At 39.8% G+C, this 27,762-nt stretch overlaps 1 protein-coding gene across 1 annotated transcript in view; it reads right to left on the bottom strand.

Moving 5' to 3' along the window:
- Nucleotides 1–19,176: 19,176 nt before the first annotated feature.
- GMPS (guanine monophosphate synthase) overlaps nt 19,177–27,762 on the bottom strand; it is a 72,744-nt gene continuing 64,158 nt past the window's right edge. Inside the window, exons 13-16 of the mRNA XM_069561911.1 lie at nt 26,912–27,027; nt 21,668–21,798; nt 20,565–20,737; nt 19,177–19,299 (exon numbers count right to left, since the gene is read on the bottom strand). Coding sequence (XP_069418012.1) covers nt 19,198–19,299; nt 20,565–20,737; nt 21,668–21,798; nt 26,912–27,027 — 522 coding nt within the window. The 3' untranslated portion in view covers nt 19,177–19,197. The remainder of the gene's footprint in view (nt 19,300–20,564; nt 20,738–21,667; nt 21,799–26,911; nt 27,028–27,762) is intronic.

Below are 27,762 nucleotides of genomic sequence, written 5' to 3' on the forward strand. Positions count from 1 at the left end.
TAAAAAGAAGTGCTGCAAGAGAATTAAGACCAAGAAACATACTTTTCATTAAATATATACAAGTTATTTTAAAAACAGACATCATTTCTTTATGCACAGGAAACACAGTCCAGGAAGGGGAAAAAAGGGAAGAGCAGTGAGGCAGAAAGGAAGAGACAGATGCGATCTCTGCTCTTTCTGAAGCTCGGTGGGCCAGGCATCAATAAAACACTTGGTCGACAGTTTCTAAAACAAAGCTTCTCAGCTTTTGAAAGTTCAAAAATATGGATAAATTTGCCAAGTTTAAGAATTCTTACTTGAAATACAGAAGTAGAAATCTTCCTCAGATCTTTCATTTTCCCAATTTTCAGTGAAAAAATATACCTCCATGGACTAGAGAAAATGGCTTTACAGATTTTGGGGAACCAGAATTTGAATATCACCCTTGTTCTGCAATCCCCTGAATTCCAGAATACTGTTACAAAATACCTTGGAAAGTACATTTTTATCAACATACTTGAGCCAGCTCATATTAAAGCAAGGCAGAGATCAGATGAGGGATAGTTTTTCCTCTCCTCTCCTGCAGGCCTACTTGGAATTCTTTTAAGACAGTTTTTACCAAGAATGTACAATATTAAGTGATCAAGCAGCAACTGAGGTGATGAACTAGAGGGGTACGGTGGTGGAGGTGGGGAGGCTCAAGAAGGAGAGGGTATATGTATACTTATAGCTGACTCACATTGTTGTATAGCAGAAACTAATACAACATTGCAAAGCAATTATACTCCAATTTTTAAAATAAGCTTTAAAAAGAGAGTCATACCTTATGACCCAGCAATCCCACTTCTGGGCATACACACCGAGGAAACCAGAATTGAAAGAGACACATGTACCCCAATGTTCATCGCAGCACTGTTTATAATAGCCAGGACATGGAAACAACCTAGATGTCCATCAGCAGATGAATGGATAAGAAAGCTGTGGTACATATACACAATGGAGTATTACTCAGCCGTTAAAAAGAATTCATTTGAATCAGTTCTGATGAGATGGATGAAACTGGAGCCGATTATACAGAGTGAAGTAAGCCAGAAAGAAAAACACCAATACAGTATACTAACACATATATATGGAATCTAGGAAGATGGCAATGACGACCCTGTATGCAAGACAGGGAAAGAGACACAGATGTGTATAACGGACTTTTGGACTCAGAGGGAGAGGGAGAGGGTGGGATGATTTGGGAGAATGACATTCTAACATGTATACTATCATGTGAATTGAATCGCCAGTCTATGTCTGACGCAGGATGCAGCATGCTTGGGGCTGGTGCATGGGGATGACCCAGAAAGATGTTATGGGGAGGGAGGTGGGAGGGGGGTTCATGTTTGGGAATGCATGTAAGAATTAAAGATTTTAAAATTTAAAAAATAAAAAACTAAATCAAGAAATAAAATGCAAATTAACCCCCCCCCAAAAAAATAAAAAGATATAAGAAAAGAGAATGGAAAAAAAAAAAAAAGAGAGTCAATTGAGGATCTGAATTTAATTATTAATCTGGAAAATAACACAGTAATCAACTTTGATTCCTCAAGAGGCTGAAAGATTCAAAAACAGACAAAATTACAGACACAATATGGTCTTTCAGTCTCCATGTTAATGTATTTACTTAACCAACTTTAATACAGAACTTTCTAAAGCCCAGGCTCTGACCTAAGGGCTTTGTACTCTGCTTATTCCTTATCTGTAAACTAGGGATAATAGTAGTAATACCTACTTTGCAAAGTTGTCATGAGGTTATATGAGGCTGAGTAACTTATCCGAGGTCATACATATATCCTGAGCTGTACTGTGTTCCATCTCCTTTGCAATTAGTTCAACTCCTGCTTCCCTTCACTACTGGTTCACTCATTCTCCCAATTTACTGCAAAGAACGGCGGAGGTGACATTGACCTAAGTTCTCAATACTCTTTTTTACTCATCCTCAAGTTTTTAAGCACTTGTTCTAAATGAGTGCTCAACTGCAATTGATGATACAGAAAAATATTTTAAAATATCCATTTAAATCTTGAGCTAAAAATCTGATGATAAATACAAAACCTAAATGAAACCTGAGGGGGGGAAAAAACTAAGGAATTCTTAAATAATTTTGAGTCATTATGGAAGATTCTTCCCTTTCCTTTAACTCTTACCTGAGAAGATTTGATATTTGGAATAGAAAAGGCTCAGGCTTAGGTAGATCTGGACCAACTGTAAACCAGTTTGTGTTTTTGTAAATAAACTTCCCTGGTTAGGACAACAATTAACCACATGCTAATTAGTGACAATGATTCAATATTAAAATTCAAGAAACAATCTAACCAAAAAACAAAGCATGTCAAAGTATGTCATTATGTATAAGCTCCCCCTCAACACACACACACACACACACACACAAATGTGCACCTTTCAAGAGCCACTATTTACCTTCTATAGAAGGGCCTAAGTGGAGTCTCCTCTCTAATCTAGGCCCCTAGTTGCCTGACTTCTAGCTATGGATTTACATTTAAACACATTAAATAACAAAGAGTTCATTCCACCTTACAAGGTGCCCAGGTTCCCTCCCTAGACATACTTAGTTTCAAAATTTCCAACAAGTGCATCAGGCCAAAACATAAGGCTGGAGGTTTGCTGTTAGGCAACTGCTTTTTTTTTTTTTTCCTCCCACTTTTTCTTGGGCTTTCAAAAAATTCATGCTCCCTTGCCAAGTACCAAAAAAGGTTTACTTTTATCAAGACTTGCCCTTTCTCATATTCCTCCATGCTCTGAAAAACCTTTTAATCCAGTAATTTCATCTTAAAGTCCTATTCCTGGTTTCTTCCGCTAATGGCTATGGTTTCTTCACCTAAAATTATGATCAAATTAGAGTATGGTTAAGCCTTTTCAGAGGAGTATCTACATTTGCTTGGTGAGAATTTTTTTCTTACTGCAAAAGCATGCACTTCAGTTCAGTTCAGTTCAGTTCAGTCGCTCAGTCGTGCCCGACTCTGTGACCCCATGAATCGCAGCAAACCAGGCCTCCCTGTCCATCACCAACTCCCGGAGTTCACTCAGACTCACGTCCATCGAGTCAGTGATGCCATCCAGCCATCTCATCCTCTGTCGTCCCCTTCTTCTCCTGCCCCCAATCCCTCCCAGCATCAGAGTCTTTTCCAATGAGTCACCTCTTCGCATGAGGTGGCCAAAGTACTGGAGTTTCAGTTCATCATTCCTTCCAAAGAAATCCCAGGGCTGATCTCCTTCAGAATGGACTGGTTGGATCTCCCTGCAGTCCAGGGGACTCTCAAGAGTCTTCTCCAACACCACAGTTCAAAAGCATCAATTCTTCGGTGCTCAGCCTTCTTCACAGTCCAACTCTCATATCCATACATGACTACTGGAAAAACCTTTGCTTTAACTAGACAGACCTTAGTCGGCAAAGTAATGTCTCTGCTTTTGAATATGCTATCTAGGTTGGTCACAACTTTTCTTCCAAGGAGTAAGTGTCTTAATTTCATGCCTGCAATCACCATCTGCCGTGATTTGGGAGCCCCCAAAAATGACACTGTTTCCATCGTTTCTCCATCTACTTCCCATGGAGTGATGGGACCGGATGCCATGATCTCCGTTTTCTGAATGTTGAGCTTTAAGCCAACTTTTTCACTCTCCTCTTTCACTTTCATCAAGAGGCTTTTGAGTTCCTCTTCACTTTCTGACATAAGGGTGGTGTCATCTGCATATCTGAGGTTATTGATATTTCTCCTGGCAATCTTGATTCCAGCTTGTGTTTCTTCCAGTCCAGCATTCCTCATGATGGACTCTGCATAGAAGTTAAGTAAGCAGGGTGACAATATACAGCCTTGACGCACTCTTTCTCCTATTTGGAACCAGTCTGTTGTTCCATGTCCAGTTCTAACTGTTGCTTCCTGACCTGCATACAGATTTCTCAAGAGGCAGGTCAGGCGGTCTGGTATTCCCATCTCTTTCAGAATTTTCCACAGTTTATTGTGATCCACACAGGCAAAGGCTTTGGCATAGTCAATAAAGCAGAAATAGATATTTTTCTGGAACTCTCTTGCTTTTTCCATGATCCAGCAGATCTTGGCAATTTGATCTCTGGTTCCTCAGCCTTTTCTAAATCCAGCTTGAACATCATAAGTTCATGGTTCACGTATTGTTGAAGCTTAGCTTGGAGAATTTTGAGCATTACTTTACTAGCGTGTGAGATGAATGCAATTGTGCGGTAGTTTGAGCATTCTTTGGCATTGCCTTTCTTTGGGATTCAAATGAAAACTGACCTTTTCCAGTCCTGTGGCCACTGCTGAGTTTTCCAAATTTGCTGGCATATTGAGTGCAGCACTTCCACAGCATCATCTTTCAGGATTTGAAATAGCTCTACTGGAATTCCATCACCTCCACTAGCTTTGTTCGTAGTGATGCTTTCTAAGGCCCACTTGACTTCACATTCCAAGATGTCTGTTTCTAGATGAGTGATCATACCATCGTGATTATCCGGGTCGTGAAGATCCTTTTTGTACAGTTCTTCTGTATATTCTTGCCATCTCTTCTTAATTGTGGATAATTTAGAAAACTCAAACAAAAAGACAGAAAAATGTAGACTCCCTTCTAAACTCACTATCTTGAGTTAACACAGCAATAGCATTTTAGTGAATATCCTTACAATTTTCCCATGGGCATATTTCTGCAATAACAGATTCATTTAGTTCATAAGGTTTTCTATACAAAAACTATTTTCTTATGATGATGCTTTTCTGTAATATTAATGATCACATGAACGTGCTTTAATTCATTCAACCAATACTCTATTGTCCTCGGGTTCCCAGACCCTTGACGACTTGCAACTAGGAGAGAGTGGACACCAACCAGAGACTCTGAGAACAGAAGCCCCACGGTATGATGGGACTTTTGTTCTGATGGGGATGGTGAGGATGCATTCATGGTTAAATGTGGATGGGTAATCATGTCAGGTAGAAGATTCTATGGTGTCGTTTCTTCTTATGGAACAAATGGTTCTACCCTGCACTAAGAAGACACCGTGTTTAAAACACTAGGTGATCTTACTTCAAAGTCATGTTTAGATTCTGGCACCAAAGGGCTTCCCAAGTGGTGCTAGTGATAAACAATCCACCTGCCAATATTGGCAGGAGGTGCAAGACATGTAGGTTCAGTCCCAGGGTTGGGAAGATCCCCTGGAGGAGGGCATGGCATCCTACTCCAGTGTTTTTGCCTGGAAAATTCCATGGACAGAGGAGCCTGGTAGTCCATGGGGTTGCAGAGCCAGACATGACTGAGGGACTGAGAAAGCACAGAAACATAGCACTAGCACCAAAATATAGACGTGTGTATATGCATGGGCTAAAACACATATACTCCCTAGTGCTGTCCAGTGAGAGAGCCTGGAAACAGTGACACGTATCTTAGCAGCAAAAAGCACACCTGGCACAGAGATCTTGGCCTCTAACACCCAATATCATTATCCAATAAAAGAAATCAGGATCCTTGGAGACACTAATTCTAGAGCTGGGTTAGGGAATACACAAGATAAGCCAGGAACATCTTCAGTGACAGGAAAAAAAAGATGTAAATAAAAAGGTCATGAGAGAGGGGCATAGTGGGGGGTGGGGGAAATGTCAAAGAAGCACAACACAGGAGCCAACCTAAAAGATCTCCCAACAATTAAAACTGGAATAAAATACATAACATGGCCTCAAAATATAAAATAAATACCCATGTGATTATTTAAAGTATAAATATATTAGTAAAAATAACTAAATGGGAGAAAAGAACCAAATCTCCTGCACAGAACTCCAAATAATTCATGTAAATATCCCCATCTTCCACTCCCCACCTCTCACTCCAGCTGCTTGCCAAGAGTAGAGTATGGAAAGGAGGGGGAAAGCAGTTTTATAGCTAATGTCAGGCAGTAAGAAGACAAGGAACAGAGGGCGTAAATAATTAGGCTTGCATAGCTGAGGGATGGACAGGTATCCAAAAGCATTTTAAGCAAATTATAATTGGACCAAGTCACAATATAGGTACTCCAACTGCTTGCACCCAATTTATACACCCTATTTTTGTTTTTCCTAGAAGGCAAAAGGGAGAAGGCAAAGGCACCCCACTCCAGTACTCTTGCCTGGAAAATCCCATGGACGGAGGAGCCTGGTAGGCTGCAGTCCATGGGGTTGCTAAGAGTCGGACACAACTGAGCGACTTCACTTTCACTTTTCACTTTCCTGCATTGGAGAAGGAAATGGCAACCCACTCCAGTGTTCTTGCCTGGAGAATCCCAGGGGAGCCTGGTGGGCTGCCGTCTATGGGGTCGCACAGAGTTGGACACAACTGAAGCAACTTAGAGGCAGCAGCAGCAGAAGGCAAAAGGCTCCAGAAATGATGGATGGCTCCAAAATGATCCAATTGCTTAAAACAACAAAAAGAAAAACACACTGATTTCACATTTTCTCCCCAAGACATTTAGTTGCAAAAGTGTTTTAAATTGAGACAGGCTGACTTTTGGTGCTGAAAGATAAAAAAGAAAAGCAAGCAATTAAAATAGAACTCTTTTTGAAGCTGAATCAAAAACTAGGCTGGTAAAGAGTTCTGTGCCTCAATCAATATGGGAGGAAGCAGAGGGGGAACTGGAGATCTGGTAAGTGCTTAACCCTTGTTATGCAAAAAGGACACTTAGGTAAACCCCTACACCATTTCTGAATTATTAGACAAGGATGTATAGATTTTACTAGGCCAGAGTTTTACTGTCTAAACTGCAAAAATGAACTAAGATTTTTTCCTCCCTTTGTTCCTCAAATTTCAAGTTTTGATCATTTAAAGTGAAAATCGCTCAGTCGTGTCCGAATTTTTGGAGACCTCATGGACAACATAGTCCATGCAATTCTCTAGGCCAGAATACTGGAGTGGGTGGCCTATTCCTTCTCCAGCGGATCTTCCCAACCCAGAAATCGAACTGGGGTCTCCTGCGTTGCAGGTGGATTCTTTACAACTGAGCTATGAGGGAAGACCCCCTTTTGATCATTTAATGTCCACTGTAAATTGCATAATCTGTGGACTCCCCTCCTCACTCTTTGGTCTGGTTCTTTGAGGTCCTACTGCCAAGTTCCTATCCATCATGCAAGTCATGACTGGGATCTACCAGCCAAGCCTATACCCTATACCCTAGTGCCCCAAGTGATCACAGTGGAGCTCTCCAGGAAAACGAAGCCTGCTTCTGTCATGATTCTCTGATGCTGAAAGGACCCAGAGTCCTGGGGGCAAGTGGACCTAGAGACCATATTGCAGACAATTCTTCATTAATTCCCCATCTAGATAAGCTCACCAGCCATCAGTTCTACAGACATTGCATGAACCTGCCTAACTAGCTGGACTAACTAGCCTAATTAGCTGCCTAACTAGCCCTCGAAGGATAGGGGGTAAAAGCAATAAAGCCCACATACCACACGATGCCACTCTTCTGTCTTTTATGGCAAGACACAAAGGGCCACCCATCCCTCCTGGAAAACTACTAAAAGCTACTAAGAACTGAGTCCACTCACTCTCTTGCTTTCCCTCCCTCCCTCTCCACACCTCTCCCCAAACCCCTAATCCTCCAATCCCTGCTCCTTCCTTAACATCTCTTCTGTTCTCATTTAACCACTTTCCCCTGCTTACTTATAATGTCACCTTGCACAGGGCGAACACAGCCTCTCAGGATCCAATTCTAATTTATCTTAAGTTCCCACATCCTTATATACCTCGGTCTTTCAAAAGCCTCTAGTTTAAATTCCCAAGCCAGGAAATAATAATCACCTCTACCTGAGGGAAGGCCTTCATGTGAACAGACTGCCTTTGTCCATTCTAGTCAGTTGTTGTTTAGGGGTATGGAGGGTCACACAGAAAAGAACCAGTCCAGGAAAACTGCTATGTGCCAGCAGTTGCACTAGGTACTACATCTAATCTTATTTAGTCTTACATCAGTCCTAGTTAGTGCGTAGTATTTTCATCTGATTACAAGTGAGGGAAAACTTTCAGAAAGATTAAGTAATTTGTGTTTAAGATTACACAACTGATAACCGATGAAGCTCGAGAAACAACCTCCAGACTCCCTATCCATGTTACTTCTACTCTGCTGACCTGTCTGTTACACACAAATCACCTTTCACTTTCATCACCTAACCCCTACTAAGTTTGGGTGTGGGATTCCCAGGTGGCTCAGTGGTAAAGAACATAGCTGCCAATGCAGGAGACACAGGAGATGCACGTTTGGTCCCTGGGTCAGTAAGGTCCCCTGGAGGAGGAAATGGTAACCCACTCCAGTATCTTTAAGATTGATATATTTATTGGCTGCACTGGGTCTTCATTGCCATGGAGACTTTTTCTCTAGTTGCAGTAAGCGGAGGCTACTCTCTAGTTCTGGTGTGTGGGCTTTTCATGGTGGTGGTTTCTCTTGTTGCAGAGCATGGGCTCAGTTGCCCACGGCATGTGAGATCTTCCTGAAACAGGGATCAAACCAGTGTTCCTTGCACTGCAAGGAGGATTCTTAACAACCAAACTACCAGGGAAGCCCCACTCCAGTATTCTTGCCAGGAAAATCCCATCAACAGAGGAGCCTGGTGGGGTACACTCCATGGCATCACACACAACTGGACATGACTGAGCATGCACACATGCACACACGCACAGATTAAGTATGGGTGACAAGTGTCTAGTTTCCCTTTTAAGCATCAGCGCTGGTAATTTATGAAAACTAAGACAGGCTGGGGGCCACAAGGCAAGGAATAACAAACATGGAATGTAACATCAATCAAGCATTTGCTGAGGACGGCTACACAAAAATCAAGACCCATTTTCTGTTCTCACCAAGTTAACATGTGGGAAACAGACAAGCTAACTGCAGAACAGAATGCAACAAAAGCCTAAGACAGATGCACATAATGTGCTATGAAAATGTAGAGAAGAGAGCACATGCTCTGACCTGAAAGAGCTGAGGAAGACTTCTAGGAGAGGTCACCTGAACTGGGCCTTAAAGCCCACGCCAGTTTCATACCACACCAGCCCAGGCAGAGCACAGCCTGGACACACAAAGATGCCTAATGTTTGAGGAGTTCCAATAGCTGCAGGATAGTCTGCAGAAGATGAAAAATAATCATGTGCTATGGAAAGCAGTCTGGGCATAACTCTATAGACACAGTAAGTTATTTATGTGTTTTGAGCAAACAAGTAAGGTGGCCAGAACACTTTATGAGCCCATGATCTGTGTTTGGAAATAGAGATACTAGCTTGGATAGGGAAGAAACCAGGGGCAGAGATGACCCCTAGGTTGCTACTACAATGAGACAGATGAGAGACAGCTGAGGCCCTGGACTATGGTTGAAGCTGGGAATGGAAAGGAGCAGACTGAGACATCTTGGGAAGAGAAACAGTCATTTGAAAACAAAGTGGATATACGTGTGGAGGACTGGGTATGGTGAGGGAGCCACAGCAGTCAATCATAAAACCATCTCCTCCAGGCTTGGAGCCTCATTCTCTGGAGTCCAGCACAGTGCAAGGAAGGCACAGAACAAGTGCTCAACCAGCAGTTACTGCCATGAATGAACCCATGTTTACTTTTTGGAGGATAATAATGTCAAGTTACATATACCTTCCCCTTACTGAATAAATGCAAAATGTTAATTATAACAGACAATAAATCTCTCTTGCTCTTATACCATTAAGCCACAATATACATGCAGTGTATGGCTGTCTCACATTTTGCCAGGCAACTGCAATATATTGGTGCTCAAAAATAAACCTCATATGACAAACACATTATTTTTGTAAGTAACAAACCAGTGTCTCTCTGCAGCAGCAAAAGATGAAAAACAGCACTGAAATCCTCACTCAAGATTAACTGCCTAAACTTTTCCAAAATTCTGCTTTTATCTTGTGAAAAAGAGTATTTATAATATGTCCAGAGAACTAAAGAGCAGAGCTAAAGAACTGAAGGAGAAGGACTATAGACAGTTTCTAAAGAAAACCTCAACTGTCAACTGGACTACCTAACCATAAGCACCATGGAAATCCTTCAGAACACCTTAAGTCAGGACCACCATTCCACTTGAATTCTGTGGTTACTGTTTCCCAGACGGGGAAGCCCTTAACCGCCCCATCTAATTGAACAAATACCAATAATTGAATGCTATTCTCTAAGCATTCACATTTTAATTTATAATTCAAACAGAATTTATGGGGGAAAAAAAAAACATACTGTCTAGAGTTTAAAATAATATTGTTTAAAAAAAGAACAAAGCAGCACCCTTAGGGCTGTAACACAAAGGGCTAAAGCTACAGGTAATAAAAAAATGTAAGTGGTTTCCTATTGGGTGGTATCACAAGGGTATAGGCCAGACTATCTGCCTGAGCTTAGCTTTTTCACTTAAGTGTCTTAATTTGGAATTCTACTATCAGATATGCCCTCCTTTAAAGAAAGCTTTACGCTCTTCTTGCAGGTTTCTAAAAAGCATTCCATTTTCACATTTTATAAATCAGGGTCTGAGAGTTCAAAGATGAGTAAATCATTGATCTTGCCTTCAAAAGTTTACAGCCTGGCTGAAGAAAATAACGGTAAACAAGTACAAGAGAAATAAGAAATTATAAACAAATAGTCATGGAATTCAACACATAGTGGAAGCTTGAAAAAGAAATTAAGTTTTCACAGAGGAGACCCTCTATTGAAGTGAAGTGAAGTTGCTCAGTCGTGTCCGATTCTTAGCGACCCCATGCACTGTAGCCTACCAGGCTCCTCCACCCATGGAATGTTCCAGGCTAGAGTACTGGAGTGGGTTGCCATTTCCTTCTCCAGGGGATCCTCCCAACCCACTACTGAAAGTTGTGACTGTTTGCAGACATTCAGAACCCTAGAGCCGGCACTCTGAGCAAGCGGAGCAGCAGAGGCAAAGGCGACACATGCAGCTGCAAGGGCAGGAAGAACCCACAAGTGGCTCTGGCCGCAGAAGGCAAGTCTGAGCCCGACTGATGGGCGAGAGTCGGGTTGCGAGAGCCTTAAGAGTTATACTAAATGCTTTTTCCAACATATAGCATGCCACTTGAACCACATAAAAGTGTCATGGAAAAAGTATATGTGACTGACTACAGACCTTACTCACAGCAAGGGAAAAGGGTTGTGTCACTCTCTGAAAGAGTAGCTTGGCTACCCACCAGCTTCTCCAGCCCTTCTGGCTCATCCAGAATGCACTCCCAACAGGACACATTTCAAACCCTTGGCTGAATTATAGCCCTCCACTAACTAACATGAGCTATGCTGATTCCCTCTTTCTGCCTAACAGAGTGACATCTCCGAACTCTGAAAACACATTCAAGGCCACGCCATCACCATCTACTTAACAAAGATCATCGCTTACATGAGTGTGGTATGAAACTTTCCCCTTGTTTTACAAAGAGAAATTAATACAGTAGTAAATGTATAGATAGCACATTTATCATAGTCTAAAGCCAATAAATTAAAATGCTCACCACCACATACAGGTCTAAAAAGCATGGGAAAGTCTTAAGCCTCTGTAGCAACAAGTACCTGACAAAACAAGCTCCAAAGTGAATGGAAGTATACATCAAACTCGAATTGAGGCACTTTCTATACACATATGCTTTATGTAATATATGGTATATCTGTTCCTACACTCCTACAAAGGTGCATTAAAATTTTTAAATATCTGTATTTTTGTAAAACATTCCAATTCTCAAATGTCAAAACCAAGAAAGATAACACTTTCAATGTTAAGGACACAATTTAGGCATATTTTAGACATACTCTTCAAAGACAACTAAACTGAAAAGAAAAAAATGAAGATACTGAGACTCCATGGTTCTCAAGCTGTTCATTCAGGCACTCTGCAAAATAAGGACTATAAGAGTTTAATTCATTACATCCTCACCACTCACACTGCAATAGAAGCTGCTTTCCAAAAGAATCAGATGGAATTTTCTTGCACTTTGCCTAATATTAGTTCTAAAATTTATTCCACTGAAACTTTTTTCCTTATTTAGAGCAAATATCAATATCCTAAAATAATTAGGTAAAGGCATCTTGACAAAAGGCTCTCTCCACCATTTAAGGTAGCCACATTAAGTGGGAATTTTAAAATATAGTTTTCCCCATGTAATTTTTTCAAGTGTATATATTGGCAGGTTACATATTGTCTAAAAGAACAGTAATATACAGCTGCTTAGGGAATAGCATCCTGAAATATATACAAACATTTTACTAGAATTTAACACAGTATTTGGTTAACAGTGAGGTTTAAGTGGGATTCCTAGCTTCTTTTACTAGTATCTAAAATATATATCTCATTAAAGAAATTCACTAACATGCTAAGAAAAACATTAGCTGTGGTGTGAACTAGAGCTTTTGATAAAGGTAGAATTTTTTTTTAACATAAAATTACAGATCTATGAGAGTACAAGATAAAAGCTTTGTAATATTTTTGTTTTGAGCTATGGTAAAACAGAAAAAATTTTACAAAATACAGTTGAACCAAAGTCCTCCCCTTCAGCAGAAGGTCAGACTAGGTCATCGATGTGAAAGGATCCAGCTACCAGAGCAATGTAGTTACTTGAAAATAATTACTGAGTTCAGTTTCTGAACACGTTAATTCCTCTAATCTTCATATTGGTAATTCACTAACATAAACATCTCCTCTAATGGGTTTCATCAACTCTGCTAACAGTTACAACAATGAAAAAGATCCAACTGCTGTATTAAATTAGTAAAGGCAACTTATGTTTTAAGAAATTGAGAAGTTTTGATCAAATATAAATGAGTAAGAAATCAAATAAGCATGTGTGTGTACATACATATGACTTTAATTTTGGAAACACAGACACCTTTAGCCAATTATTTAAATAGAAAGCTACCCAATATTTTACAGCCACTGTAAACACTGCAGGTAAAACCCCAACACCCTCCTATATAACTAAGAGAAACATTATCATCCAGAAACCTGACGGCAGATGAAATTTCCTCCTTCTCACATCCCAACAGACTATCCTATCTTCTCTTACTTCTTTCTCATGAACTCTGCTTAGTGACAAATTATTAGTCATCATTTCCTCCTTTATGATGTATACCGAAGACAAAAAAACCACTGAAGTCATTTCACGTTAGTTTAACAAAGCTATATTATGCTAACGTTGCCAACAGCATACAATTGACATTTCAGTATACCATGAACAATTTACATAGTATTTCACAACTACACTACTCTGATTAACAAAATATTTATAAAAAATCTGTTCAAAAGGTTACATTCACTTCTTCATTTAATATCAAAACAATGGTCATAGGAGATTCAAAATCAGAAAATTACTTACCTTAAACATTTGTATTCTCCAAAGGCATATACTCTACTTGGATTAGTCAAGATTCAGGCTTCCTGGAATACTCAAAGGATTGTGGAGCTACTGAATTTAGTATACCCAAGAAACAGCCAAACTCCCCCCCTCATCCCCACCCGAGTTTCCTGATTTTGCCAATCAAGGGGTCCTTAACAATGTCAAAGGATGCCACAGGATTCACCAGTGGCACCAAGACCCTAAATGGGTGAATTAAGATGTAACCACTCAAAAGATTTTCATTCTGGGAACTTAAGTTACAGGTAATTCCTAGTCACTTCGAGCTCTCTAGAGAATTATATCAAAATGACATGGCTCCAGAAGGCTGAGTAATAACTCGGTTAACAGGCATAGCTCACTCTAGGTTTCCTGATCTGGCTAAACTCCCATCTGGAGACCTGGCTGCTGCATAGGGGTGGATCTCTCTAAAGAGACTGAGAGGAAGATGGCTGTGTAGCTGCTGCACGGATCTCACTTGACACCACTGCCCTTTTGCAAAAGACCGGAAGTAGATCCTGTTTTCCCAAACTGAAGTAAGTTGGGAAAGGATCGTTCTTTATAAGAAAAAGCATGAAAAGTGAAAACAACAATCAGTGTTTGTTTTGCCGTGAGCTGGTGCAGAAGCAGCACACACCCCAAGCAGCAAGAGGGACACTGCCAAGCTCCTTCCCTGGGAACCACCAGCTGCAGTGGCTCTTAACTGTGTGAGCATCGGTTTCATCTGGGTTTATTTTGTACATCACAGGCAAGATTTGTCCTCAGGTGACTGCTTCTTTGCTTTACACCCCTTTGGCTTATGAAAAAGTTTCACAGGAAAGCTCTACTTTTCAATAGTGGGAAAACCTGTATAGATAGTCAATTCCAGACTCTGGTCCCTAGCTTTAAACAAACTTAGCTACATAAATGTTTATCAAGACAGTATCTAGGGTCTCCTCACCTATAGGTTTGACCAAGATTTTAAGCTATAAACAGATGCCAGGCCTGTCCCTCAATAACAACTTACTCTAGCTGGGAGATTTTAAACTGTCAATACTTGGGCCTCACCAAGGTTCTAATTTAACCGATTTGACTGAAGGGTCTGAGCGTTATACAGACTTAACTTCACAAGTAATAACAACAGGCATCCAGAACTGAGAACCACTGAAAAAGGTTAGAATTGGGTGGTATACCTGAGCCTCTTCAATATTTAAGACTGGGGTTTTGAGTGCTGGCATTTTGGCAGTCTCTCAGTTTATTTCAGTTGCTCAGTTGTGTCCAATTCTGTGACCCCAAGGACTATAGCACATCAGGTTTCCCTTTCCATCACCAACTCCCAGAGCTTGCTCAAACTCATGTCCATCTAGTCGGTGATGCCATCCAACCATCTCATCCTCTGTCGCCCTCTTCTCCTCCTGCTGTCAATCTTTCACAGCATCAAGGTCTTTTCCAGTCAGTTCTTCGCATCAGGTGGCCAAAGTTTTGGAGTTTCAGCTTCAGCATCAGTCCTTTCAATGAATATTCAGGACTGATTTCGTTCTGGATTGACTGGTTTGATTTCCTTGCAGTTGAAGGGACTCTCAAGAGTCTTCTCCAACACCACAGTTCAAAAGCATCAATTTTTTGATGCTCAGCTTTATGGTCCAACTCTCACATCCATACATGACTACTAGAAAAACCAAAGCCTTGACTAGATGGACCATCCAGTAATATCTCTGCTTTTTAACATGCTATCTAGATTGGTCACAGCTTTTCTTCCAAGGAGCAAGCATCTTTTAATTTCATGGCAGCAATCTTTGGGGGATTTCAAATCTTGTCATTTCCAGATGAAATTTTTGGAAATTTAATAGTCACAGATGCCACCATTATTGTTATCAAAGTCCTACGCTGGTGAAAAAAGATTCCATGGTTCCGTACAGTGTCTGTGTGTCCCTTCAATAACTTTCCGAGGATAGAGACATCCAACCTGTATTCAGTTCTCTATTAAATTCTAACTGGGGTCAATGAAAGGAGCACCTACTGAGGTTAACAGCCAAGCTGTGTTCACACCCTATTTCAAAGAGAATTCAAGAGAAGGGGAGAGAGAAGGAAGGTGTGGGGAGGAGCAAAGGGAAAGGTAGAAAGAAGCAGGTTTAACACTGGGAATGAGAGTATCAAGAGGATTCAGAGAGACAGCACTATTTTCAGGAACTACTCACTCACTTATTGTAAGATGATTAACACCTTGAAAGTACACTTATCCCTCATGGTAAGTTATACACTGAGGACTTCCTGTTAAGCCTCACCATGAAGAGTCCCGGAGAATCACCTCTTCAGTGGAGAGAGCAAAAGACCTGGGTCCTATGTTCCTCAGTGCGGGAGACTTCTCACAGGTCTCCAAGACAGAGCACATTGTCAATTTTTCTAAAAACACGCAGTAAAGAGACTGCCACTAGGACCACATTGTTGATGAGTTATCTTCCCAGTGTTGCTGTCACAACAGAAGATTCTCGCGTGGTCAAACCTTCATCTGTGCTTCAGGTTCACAACAGGGTAATTAATAATCTGATTTTACAATATATTTTGATGTTTACCTTTGATTGGGTCCAATCTGATGTTAAAAGCACTTAAAACCACCCCATTTCTCCATTCTATCTCCTGCTATGCTTTTTCTTATTTATAAAATAAGAATTTAGAGCTGGATTTGATATATATATAGTTCAACTGCCTCATCTTCCATGTAAATAACCAGAAATGACTTGACCAGTTCCACATAGCTGTTTAATGGCAAAACAAAGCACTAAAGATGAATATGAAAGCAACTGTGAATGCCCTCACTCTCTAGAGGTCTGATGTAAGTTACTCAATAAAAACAGGCTATCAAAAGATAAGCCCAAACACAGTAAGGAAATGAACTTTTACAATGCTTGTTTGGCTACACATATGCACCTATCTTAGGATAAGGGACAAGGCAAAAGATGGGAATGAGTGGGTAACCTTATTTCCCAGATACATCTTAAAGACCTACTCTCAGCAACTGTACCAAGCTGTTACTTCTAGCAGAGCTGCTGATCACAGGTGGGGCCACAAAGCTGGGACAAGATATTTGGTTCTCAAAATTTCTTTCATGCCTACTAATCTTAGAAATTGTGGCTCAAGGGTAAAGAATCTGCCTGCAAATGCAGGTGACGCTGTTAGATCCTTGGGTCGGGAAGATCCCCTGGAGAAGGAAACGGCAACCTCTCCAGTGTTCTTGCCTGGGAAATCCCATGGAGAGAGGAGCTTGGTGGGTTATGAGTCCACGGGGTTGCAAAGAGTCAAACAACTTAGTGACTATACAACAACAATCTTAGAAATAAATGCTTTCACTAACCTGCCTTCCTCCTCCTAATAAAATATATTTTCAGACAGAGAGGTGTCCCAGCTAAGTGGTAAATGAAGGGTGTGCAGGCACGAGCTGTCAAGGATAAACAATGAGGAGTTATTAGATAGGGAGCCACTGTCCAAAGCCTTGGTCAAAGATAACCATCCTGTAAGTTTATATAATTATAAATTATATAATTTTTAAAATAGCTTCAAAAATTCACTTAAAGAAAGAATAACTGAGAAACCCTAACCACTACTAAGCTGAGCTTGTTTCCTTAACTGTAAAATGGAACTGCAATCTTAACTTTACTCAGGACCCTGTATAAAATACTGTGAAGGTATAGAGCAATACTATATGACACAAAGTAAAAAAGTGCTTTGCAAAGGAAGACAGGGTACTAAACATTAAGAAATCTTTGAATTCTAGAATTGTTTTTTACTATATCATGTCGACAAATGTTTTAGAGGAGCAATTTTTCCAATTTTATTATTAAGAAGGATTATATAAAAGGGGGTTTAGTGAACAAATATCAGGAATAATTAGGTTATAAAAAGCAACAACTGTTTCTAACTTCAAGATTTCTTAAGAACTTTGAAAATAATGCATCCCATAAATCTCCAAGATGAAAGGACAAGTTGAGCAGCACGTCCCAAAATTATACGCGACCACCTACCCCTTTATCTCTGTGGAACAGTGTTGAGTGAAGGGTGCTCAATGTTCATCGTTCATTCAAGTGAACAGTGTTCCACAGAACATACTTTAGGGAAAAAGTCTTCCTAGATTCCTATTACTTGTCTGAATACAAAATTATAAGACACTTTTGCTAGAAGAGGAATTCTTTTGTCACATAAACACAAAGGTTTACAAGCCTTTTATATACTGTCTATTTCAGCTCTAAAATAACGTACCTTCAAATCTGTTAAGGCCAGGCCACTAGTATACCCTCTCTGTAAAAGGCCATTATGAGTACCTCATTGTTAGGACAGAGAATGAACCCTTCAAGTTTTGTAGAAGTCAAATACTGCTATCTCTCAGATACAGATAAGTTACAACAGTCAGAAGCTCTTCCCTTGCTGGTCCAGGGACATAGTTTTCTTATACCCTGGACCAACCACAATGAAAGGAAGACTTCTGCCATGCGTAATTTTATTATTTATCTAACAGTGGATTGAGTCCAAACAAATTTGTATAGCTGATTAATACAGAAAATCTTAAAGACTACATAAGAGGCAGCAACTTGAGATGGAATTCGTATGACAAAATACAAGGTAACATTTTAAAACAGTAACATCAACTAAAATATTGAGAGAGAAATGGTTGTAAAATTCAAATCTAGTACTGTCTATTTTTATAGTGCATATATGAATGTTATAAAAGCATCTGTTAGAAACTGGTGGCAATGGCAAAAAGTCCTATACCAGTTCTTGAATGTTCTCTTACAGCTGGTAGAAAGAAGTACAAAGTTTGGCAATACTTGGCATGGGCCAAGACAGGTCACAATCTTCTGAGCAGTGCATTAAAAAAAATATCTATAGATTACACCGAGAGTTCATTTTACAGCTCTTTACTAGATTATGTAAACCGCAGGCATGCATCTGTAAGCTGCGGGCATGCATGATGGTTTCTGTGATCTCAGAGCTTCACTCTGGCCAAACAAGATAAAAATGCTTGAACTTTACACTAGACCCAAAGACAGTCTCTTCTGTGGACAGAACAGAAAATTCCTTCCTCTACAAGGCTATGTGAGCTTGTAACATAAGACTAGGAGGATAAAGCTCCTTACTAATGAACAGGTTGACAGAGCGCAACATGGAGCATGATGTGAAAACATTTTAAATGGCGACCATACACAGTTCCTTCCTCCCATGACTGCAATGACATAAAACCCAAAGTCCTTCAACAAATTCCTGGTGCTTTTCCATCTTAAGGTAGCTTACCATTTTATGGTCCCAGTGTCCTGCAAAAGTGGGTGGGACAGCCCACCCATATCTTTATCTGATATGTTGACCCCTTCGTGGAGGAATAAAGTTACTTACAGGGAAATTCAGTTTCGCCAAAAGGTATACATACTAAGTCACATTGGTAAATAATGGTGTTTCTAACATCTCTTAGAAACTGGCAAGGGGACAGAAGTCTACTACCAGCCCCCAAATTCACCCACTTCCATACATCTTTGATTGCAGACACATCAATAGAAACAGTGAATTTATACATAACGAACAAGTGAGACAGAGGTAAAGGCAAAAGCAGTGTCAGTCTGTCTGAGTGTAGGCAATGGTGCTTTGATTATACCCGTACGAACTCTTCAGTCCCTTTTAGTTATCCCCAGCTCAGCTCTTAAGCCGTAGACTTTTGCTGCAGAGAATTCAGATGTGATGTGGTTGCTCCAGTAACACTTTTAACAGTACTGCATTCAACACTGGGAATGGTTTCTAAACAATTTAAACTGCACACGGAACTTTAGTAGAACAAGAAGTTTATTACTCCCACTCAGTAGTTCCTGGGGGCTTTGATGTTAAGTCATACATAATTCGAGAAATACCAGGAATCTTCTTAATCTCAGTGACCATCTTTAACACCACCTGTTATAAAACAAAGATTATAAATAAAGAGCTAGGGTCCACTGCATGTTCAACAGAGCTAGAATCTGTAATTTCATTTGTAATTTCAAATTAAAACACAATCTATTTTTACCACTGTTCTCTATGTATATGGGCTTCCCTTGTGGCTCAGCTGGTGAAGAATCCACCTGCAATGCAGGAGACCTGGGTTTGATCCCTGAATTGGGAAGATCCCCTGGAGAAGGGGATGGCAACCCACTCCAGTATTCTGGCCTGGAGAACTCCATGGGCTATACAGTCCATGGATTCGCAGAGAGTCAGACACGACTGAGCAACTTTCACTTTCTAGGTGTATGGGATACATTTATGATTAATTTACGCAGTGACTCCACACATTTAAGTGACTTAAATTCAGCAGTACTCATGCAGTCTGCAAGTCATGGGTGTTACTGGTCCACAGCAAATGTTTAGAAGCATCTATAGCAACCTGACACTGCTGCAGCATCCAAGCATGAGACTTCACGTGCGGAAGACAACGCTTCACAGATTCTCTGCGGCTCACAACTCCGAGGCCACTACGGTGGCAAATAACACAGGTAATAATAATCACTGCTACATGTATAGACGAGGAAGGCCTTGTCACCTAACTGGCCAGAGGCTGGGCAAATGCAAGCCTAAGGGAAAACAGACTCTAAGCCACATTCTCCAAACCACATTTCTATACTAGCTAGTAATATAATCAGAGCCCTGTATTAGAGTCCTGGAACAGTGGTACAACTAATAAAGTCTTGCTTTGACTTTTACTTGCTATCTTAGAAACAGCTCCTCTGGAAACAACACTCTAGTGCAGGGATAACAAGAAAGAAGATGATCAAAACTGTAATTGCTAGTTGGCAGAGCATGAAGAAATTCATGGGTGCCTGGCCATAATGCTGTATCTTATATCTAACTGACTCTTCCTTCCTCACTCCTAGGGTTTTCTGTTTTACTTGGAGGACATTATTTATAAGGCAGAGGTTGGCACGATTAGATAAAAAGATAGATTAGAGTTGGGAGTCTCCACATAGTAATCAGACATCTGGAAGAGAGGTTAATATACTTAGGGCCTTTTCCTACTATAATGTATTAAATAATGAATTATGTGGAGATTTAAAAAATTAGAGCCTATTTTATGAACAGAAAACCAACCTCAGAAATATCAACATTGCCACAGCCTATCCCATTCACCATTATTATAAAATGTTAAGGTATTAAATATGTACATCAGAAAAAAATGTATCTATTACCTCTATGGGGATCTCACTGCCAGGGGTTGCAGGTATACCAGTCATGAAATCGCTAGTAATAAAGGTTCGAATAACCACAGATCTCTGGCAAGAAGGTTGCTTCTGAAGTGGGTCCCGATCAAAATGCAAAGGTGTCAAAATCACTGGCATCTGGCTGATTTTCCCAGCATACCCTAGGGAAAGGAAGTTAACATGTAGAATCAATTACCACGCCATAGGAAAGCACTCTCAGTTCAATTAAATCCTTCCAGACAGGACCTACAATCACACACACAGACACACCTCTTCTTAGGACTGTCATCATCTACTGTATTCAGCTACTCTCATAGCACTGTAAGCAAACGCAATCACAAATACAAATTACAGAGTCTGATGAATGCAGTGATATGCTATACATATAAGTCAATTCATTATTCATATAATTATCTTCTATACTGCAAACACTGAATAAGAAAATGCTGAGCCACTAACCCTAGAGGGAATACGGAATTAGGGTCTTGCAAGCCTCTAGTCATAACATATTCATCAACTGATCAATATATAACCTTTCTTTATGTGTTTTCTGTTTAAAGACACCTTACTCAATATCTATTGTAGATTCATTACAGTGAGCTCACAGCCAATGGCACTGTAACTCTAGCTTGAAGGAAGCTTATCTAACACACCTATTTTCTCAGTAAGGCACATGATGGTCTTCCTGTGCTTAGGAACCTAGTCAGCAGCACCTCAGCACTAAGCTTAGAGGACATTTTTAAACAGTGAAATCACCAACAAAAAGCATGAAAATGCAAAACAACATGGCATTAAATAGACGACAAAAAAGACACCTGTTAACAGAAACAGAGCTGAAACAAGACAGAGGACTGCCATCTTCAACCTCAACTGGGAACATCTGAGCTGAGCAACTCAAGTTTTGTCACTTTGTGCATGTCTGCAAGTGACCATAAACATGAGTAAGTTCTATATGGATAAGGCAATGTCACAGAACTACCCACAGAATCAAATAGGAATACTAAAAGCTGAATCCTCCTACTAAAAATCATAAAGCCAAGCTTTCAAAATCTAGTTGAAGCATGTAGTAATGAACAAAATGGGCAACTTACCAGACTCCCTGAGAATGTTATGGGCCTCAAAATCAGCTTGGCGTAAAGTACTGAGTACCCCTGTGGTCAAGAAAGTGGGAGTAACATCTGTAGGAGGTTCTTTAACTGGTGGGCCAAATATATAAACAACTCTAGAAGGAAGGAAGTGAAAATTATAAAGAAAATACATTTTAGTATGAGGAAACAAAGCACATAAAATAACATTCTCTGCATTTGTTCTTAGGCCCATCTCTTACCCACTTCAAATCCCCAATGGGAAGGACAGGATTATAGAAGGTAGCTGTTGTCTGAACCTTCCTCAAAATACATTCTCTGAAATACTAGTGTGAAGATAAACTTGATTATCACAATCCTCTTTCCATTTAACATACTGGATTGAAAAGTATACCCAAAACTTCATGTTCATCTAGAATCTGGGGGTGAAAACAGGGTCCTTGCAAATGTAATCGAATAAAGGTCATAATTTGGGTGGGGGCGGGGGCAGGAGGCTAATCCAATGATAGGTGGGTGTCCTTCTAAGCAAAAGGCAATCTGGAAAGACAGACACATGGAGAAGAGAGGGCCATGTAAAGATGGAGATGAAGACTGGAGTTCGACTGTCTCCAGGCAATGACTACCAGCAAACATCAGAAACTATGAAGAGAAGAATTCTCCCCTAGACCCTTCAGAGAGAGCAATGCCCTGCTGACATCACCCTTAATATCAGAGTTATAGTCTCCAGAATTGTGACATAATAGAATTTTATTGTGTTAAGCCTTCTAGTCCGTGGTGATTTGTTATGGTAGCTCTAGGAAATCAATGCACAAAAGCCTGGGGGAAAATGATTAAATAAATAGGTTTTAAGGGCAATGCTAAAGAATGCTCAAGCTACCGCACAACTGCATCACCTCACACGCGAGTAAAGTAATGCTCAAAATTCTCCAAGTCAGGCTTCAACAATACGTGCACCGTGAACTTCCAGATGTTCAAGTTGGTTTTAGAAAAGGCAGAGGAACCAGAGATTAAATTGCCAACATCCGTTGGATCATCAAAAAAGCAAGAGAGTTCCAGAAAAACATCTACTTCTGCTTGATTGACTATGCCAAAGCCCTTGACTGTGTGGATAATCACAAACTGTGGAAAATTCTTCAAGGGATAGGCATACCAGACCACCTGACCTGCCTCTTGAGAAATCTGTACTCATGTCAGGAAGCAACAGTTAGAACTGGACATGGAACAGACTGGTTCCAAATAGGAAAAGGCATACGTCAAGACTGTATATTGTCACCCTGCTTATTTAACTTCAGAGAAGGCAATGGCACCCCACTCCAATACTCTTGCCTGGAAAATCCCATGAACAGAGAACCCTGGTGGGCTGTAGTCCATGGGGTCGCTAAGAGTTGTACACGACTGAGCGACTTCACTTTCACTTTTCACTTTCATGCATTGGAGAAGGAAATGGCAACCCACTCCAGTGTTCTTGCTTGGAGAATCCCAGGGATGGGGGAGCCTGGTGGGCTGCCGTCTATGGGGTAACACAGAGTCGGATACGACTGAAGCGACTTAACAGCAGCAGCAGCTTTTTTAACTTATACACAGAGTACACCATGAGAAACGCTGGGCTGGATGAAGCACAAGCTGGAGTCAAGACTGCCGGGAGAAATATCAATAATGCCGATATGCAGATGACACCACCCTTATGGCAGAAAGCAAAGAACAACTAAAGAGCCTGTTAATGAAAGTGAAAGAGGAGAGTGAAAAAGTTGGCTTAAAGCTCAACATTCAGAAAACTAAGATCATGGCATCTGGTCCCATCACTTCATGGCAAATAGATGGGGAAACAGTGGCTCACTTTATTTGGGGGGGCTCTAAAATCACTACAGATGGTGACTGCAGCCATGAAATTTAAAGACGGTTGCACTTTGGAAGAAAAGTTTTGACCAACCTAGACAGCATATTCAAAAGTAGAGACATTACTTTGTCAACAAAGGTCCATCTAGTCAAAGCTATGGTTTTTCCAGTGGTCATGTATGGATGTGAGCGCTGGACTATAAAGAAAGCTGAGTGCCAAAGAATTGATGCTTTTGAACTGTGGTGTTGGAGAAGACTCTTGGGAGTCCCCTGGACTGCAAGGAGATCCAACCAGTCCATCCTAAAGGAAATCAGTCCTGAATATTCATTGGAAAGACTGATGCTGAAGCTGAAACTCTAATACTTTGGCCACCTGATGCAAAGAACTGACTCATCTGAAAAGACCCTGAGGCTGTGAAAGATTGAAGGTGAGAGGAGAAGGGGACAACAGAGGATGAGGTGGTTGGATGGCATCACCGACTCAATGGACATGAGTTTGAGTAGACTTCGGGAGTTGGTGGTGGACAGGGAGGCCTGGTGTGTTGCAGTCCATGGGGTCACAAAGACTGAGTGACTGAACTGACTGGTAACAAAACTTCAGACACTATAATATGCTAATATGCACTGGTAACCTCCAAGATGAAGCTATAGTGAATTTCCCAAATGTATGTGACCACTCAACCTTTTTTTTTTTCTTACACTTTGGAGAACACTGATCCCAAAGAAAGATTCTTATTTCACTATGCACATATTTCATGAATAAAATATGGGAAGTCACCAGGGAAGCCATTCTTAAACAGTAGTCCTATGGTTAAGAATCTGCCTGCCAATGAAGGGGATATGGGTTTGATCCTGGTCCAGGAAGATCCCACGTGCCACAGAGCAACTGAGCCTATGTAACACAACTACTGAAGCCCACACACCCTGGAACCTGTGCTCTGCAACAAGAAGCCATTGCAATGAGAAGCCTGCCAGCAGTAACTAGAAAAAGCCCTTGCACAGCAACGAAGACCCAGCAAAGCCAAAAATTTAAGTAAATAGTAAGAGGGGTGGGGGGTAAATGTCACCAAAGACAGACTTGTTGGAAAAGGAATGACTCATTATTGCCTCAAGTAAATGTCTGTTTGAAACTTATGAAGAAACATTGCAGATGTTAATAAAAGTAGAATTTGGAAGACAGCTTAAAGAAATTAGTATCAAATAAGTACAACTCAAGGGGAATCTTCTTGCTTATTTGGAGAATCTGTTCTATAACCTTCACCCAGAAAACAAGAGAGAGAAGGGGATAGAGACAAGTGCCACCTGGCTCTTTCCAATCCAGCTCTCAGCTAGCAGGCAACTGTCCCTTTTCCTTAGCCATATCTGTCTCTAGCAGAGAAAATAAATCTCCCCTGCATCTAGCAAGAGGAAGTTAAACAATACCTTTTTCCCTTCTTATTAATAGGTACTTAGAATAAAACAAACATACCAAAGAAAAAAGCATCCGATCAAAACCACCAACTATTTCATTGCCTCCTTCCAAACATACTTTCGCAGGAAGGGTTTCATCCCACGTACTGAAAGTAAGCCACACTTTAAAGCAATATACTTCCTAGAGCTCATAATCCTTAGAGGAAAAAGCAACTAGGCAAGAGAATGCCATTAACTTGCTCCTTTCTGTCTTATTTATTTCAAACAAGAGTGGTCACAGAATATGTACAGAGACAAGCAGTCTTCCATCCTGTGTGAGACAGTAAAACTGGAACCGTTCCTCTCTACACAAAGATTCCACCATGCAAACTAGGGGCGGGCAGGGGTTGGCAAAAATTGAAAGCTTTTTAAAAAAATTACTTAAATTCCAATCCCCCCCCCAAAAAACTTTAAACATCACCAAATACATTTTTTAGGGGCTTGCTAGGTTCATATTTTTAAAATCTAGTTTTTTGTTTATTGGTTGTTGACTTTTTTCCTTTTTGAGAAGAGAGGAAGGATTAAGAATGGAGGGAGAGAGAAATGAGGGAAAACAGAAAAGACAGGCAGAAAGACTAGAATATAAAAGGACAGAGATAAAGTTTAAACAAGAATAAGGGCCCTTTGGTAAAAGAAAAGGACGGAGACAGATGAAACTATAAGAATGCTGTGAAATGAAAAATATACTAATTATATAGTAAAGCAATGGAGCCAAACATAGTGAAAGGGAATTTTCTGTATGACCAATGAATTTTATTTAGGTATTAGCATTTTAGAATTTTAAACCATTATCTTAACCAAGACAATTACATCCATTCAAAATAGGCAACTACAAATTTACCATTAGTTATTAATAATTCACTCTTTTCAGTGTATTAAAGGTTTACCTGTATTTGGAGGCCTTTGGTTCACCTATGCAGGCCTTTTTAACATGTTCCCATTAGTAAAAATGTGACTTCCCTCTGACTTCTTATCTTAAAGGCCAACACCAGTCTAAAAACACTAGCCACATCAGTATATTTCTGTACTGATATACACACCACAGAAATTCCCTGGTAGTCCAATGGTTACAACTCTGTGCTTTCACTGCCGAGGGCATGTGTTCAACCTCTGGTCAGGGACCTAAGATCCCACAAGCCGTGAGGAACGGTCAAAAAAAGAGAAATGTACATGGCCAAAAACAGAGAAATGTACACACCCTGCTATGTAAACACCAACAGGTAGGTTTATAAACTCTGTAGCTAATTTGAGTAAACTGAAATCTCAAGTAATCCTTTTTGATTGTCAAGTGCCTAATACTCATGAAGGAAATAGACAAGAGTAAAAAACTGTGAAATAAGAACATTTAATTAGCAATCTGGTACTAAATGAGTAATATTTTTGAACTGTAAAGGAGACAATGCTACTATTACACATAGGTTATAAATCAGCTGTTGATATACCCGACCTAAGAAATTTATGTGTAAATTAAAGGAAAACTAGATCTGAAGAACTAAGTTCAAAATTTTTTTAATATTTAAGGCAGTTATTTTAATGATATCGGGTATGTTTTTATCTTTACTCTGTTCAGTTCAGTTCAGTTTAGTCGCTCAATCGTGTCCGACTTTACTCTGTAATGATTATTAAATTGACCAAGTCCCTAATCGTAAGTAACTTGTACATTTTTTTCAATCTTTCTGGAATAAAACATCATAAAACAAATAGTGTAAGTTGCTAGTTGGACAGACATTTGTAAAGTCTTTAAATTTCATACTAAAACTATTCTATAAAAGCCATCCTATTTACCTCAAAAAATTTTTTTAATAAGCAGATGATTGTACTACAATGAACAAACAAAATACAAAGTATTATTAAATACCTGCTGGGTTGTGATCTAAGCTGTCTTTCAACAATGGGAAGACCTTAAAAAAAAAAAAACCACAGCCTTATACTACATCTCACCCCTCTGCCAACTGCAGAACATACCTGTTAATGTTGTGACACATACGAGGTATAAGTCTAGCCAGGAAAATAAGAGATTCCCAGTCAGGCTCATCCTTACTGGAGATTCCACACACGTAACTGTAAGAACGACAGTCACCCTAAAAATAAAAATACAATTGATAATTTTTATTGATTTTATATAAATCAAAAGATGGAATGGAAAACACTTCATGCATGGTGACACCATGAAAAGTACTTTTAACAAAAATATGCTTGACTAAAAATGTATATGGATATTTTGCTAACAACATAAATAAATCCTAAATAAAAATTCCTCATTAAATTCTACTTAAATCACCTTAGACAATATAAAGAAAGTGTTACAGTAACTTCAACAATTTATTCAACATACACTTGAGATCCACTGGGATTTCATTTCAAATATCTGCTTGACTACATACAGATAGCCAGTACATCTAATTTGGGAGACAAGATCTGTCCACATTTATCAGATAAATAATTTATTCCTTTAAAATGAGTTAGTTTTAAAATAAGAAAGCAAATTTTAAAACAAGCAAATAAAACTGGTAATATTGATTCCTTTTTCATCTGTCTTGTTTAATCCAAGTAATTTGCTTTGAAAAAATTAAACTGAAAAGTAACTCACAAGATTAAAAAATTACTAAATACGCAGTAAACTTGAGAATATAAGAATTCAGACTATTTGAATGCTAATATAATAGTATCTATTAAAGTTTAAAGCACACATGTTCTTTAATCCAAGAAATATTACTGAAACACATGAAATAACTCCTTGAAGAAATAAGACTACTTGCCTATGATAATGACAAAGTGAAAATGGTTTAAATGTGCACTGGTAGGAGAATAATTAA

Source organism: Ovis canadensis, chromosome 1 (assembly GCF_042477335.2).
Source record: "Ovis canadensis isolate MfBH-ARS-UI-01 breed Bighorn chromosome 1, ARS-UI_OviCan_v2, whole genome shotgun sequence".
NCBI lineage: Eukaryota > Metazoa > Chordata > Mammalia > Artiodactyla > Bovidae > Ovis > Ovis canadensis.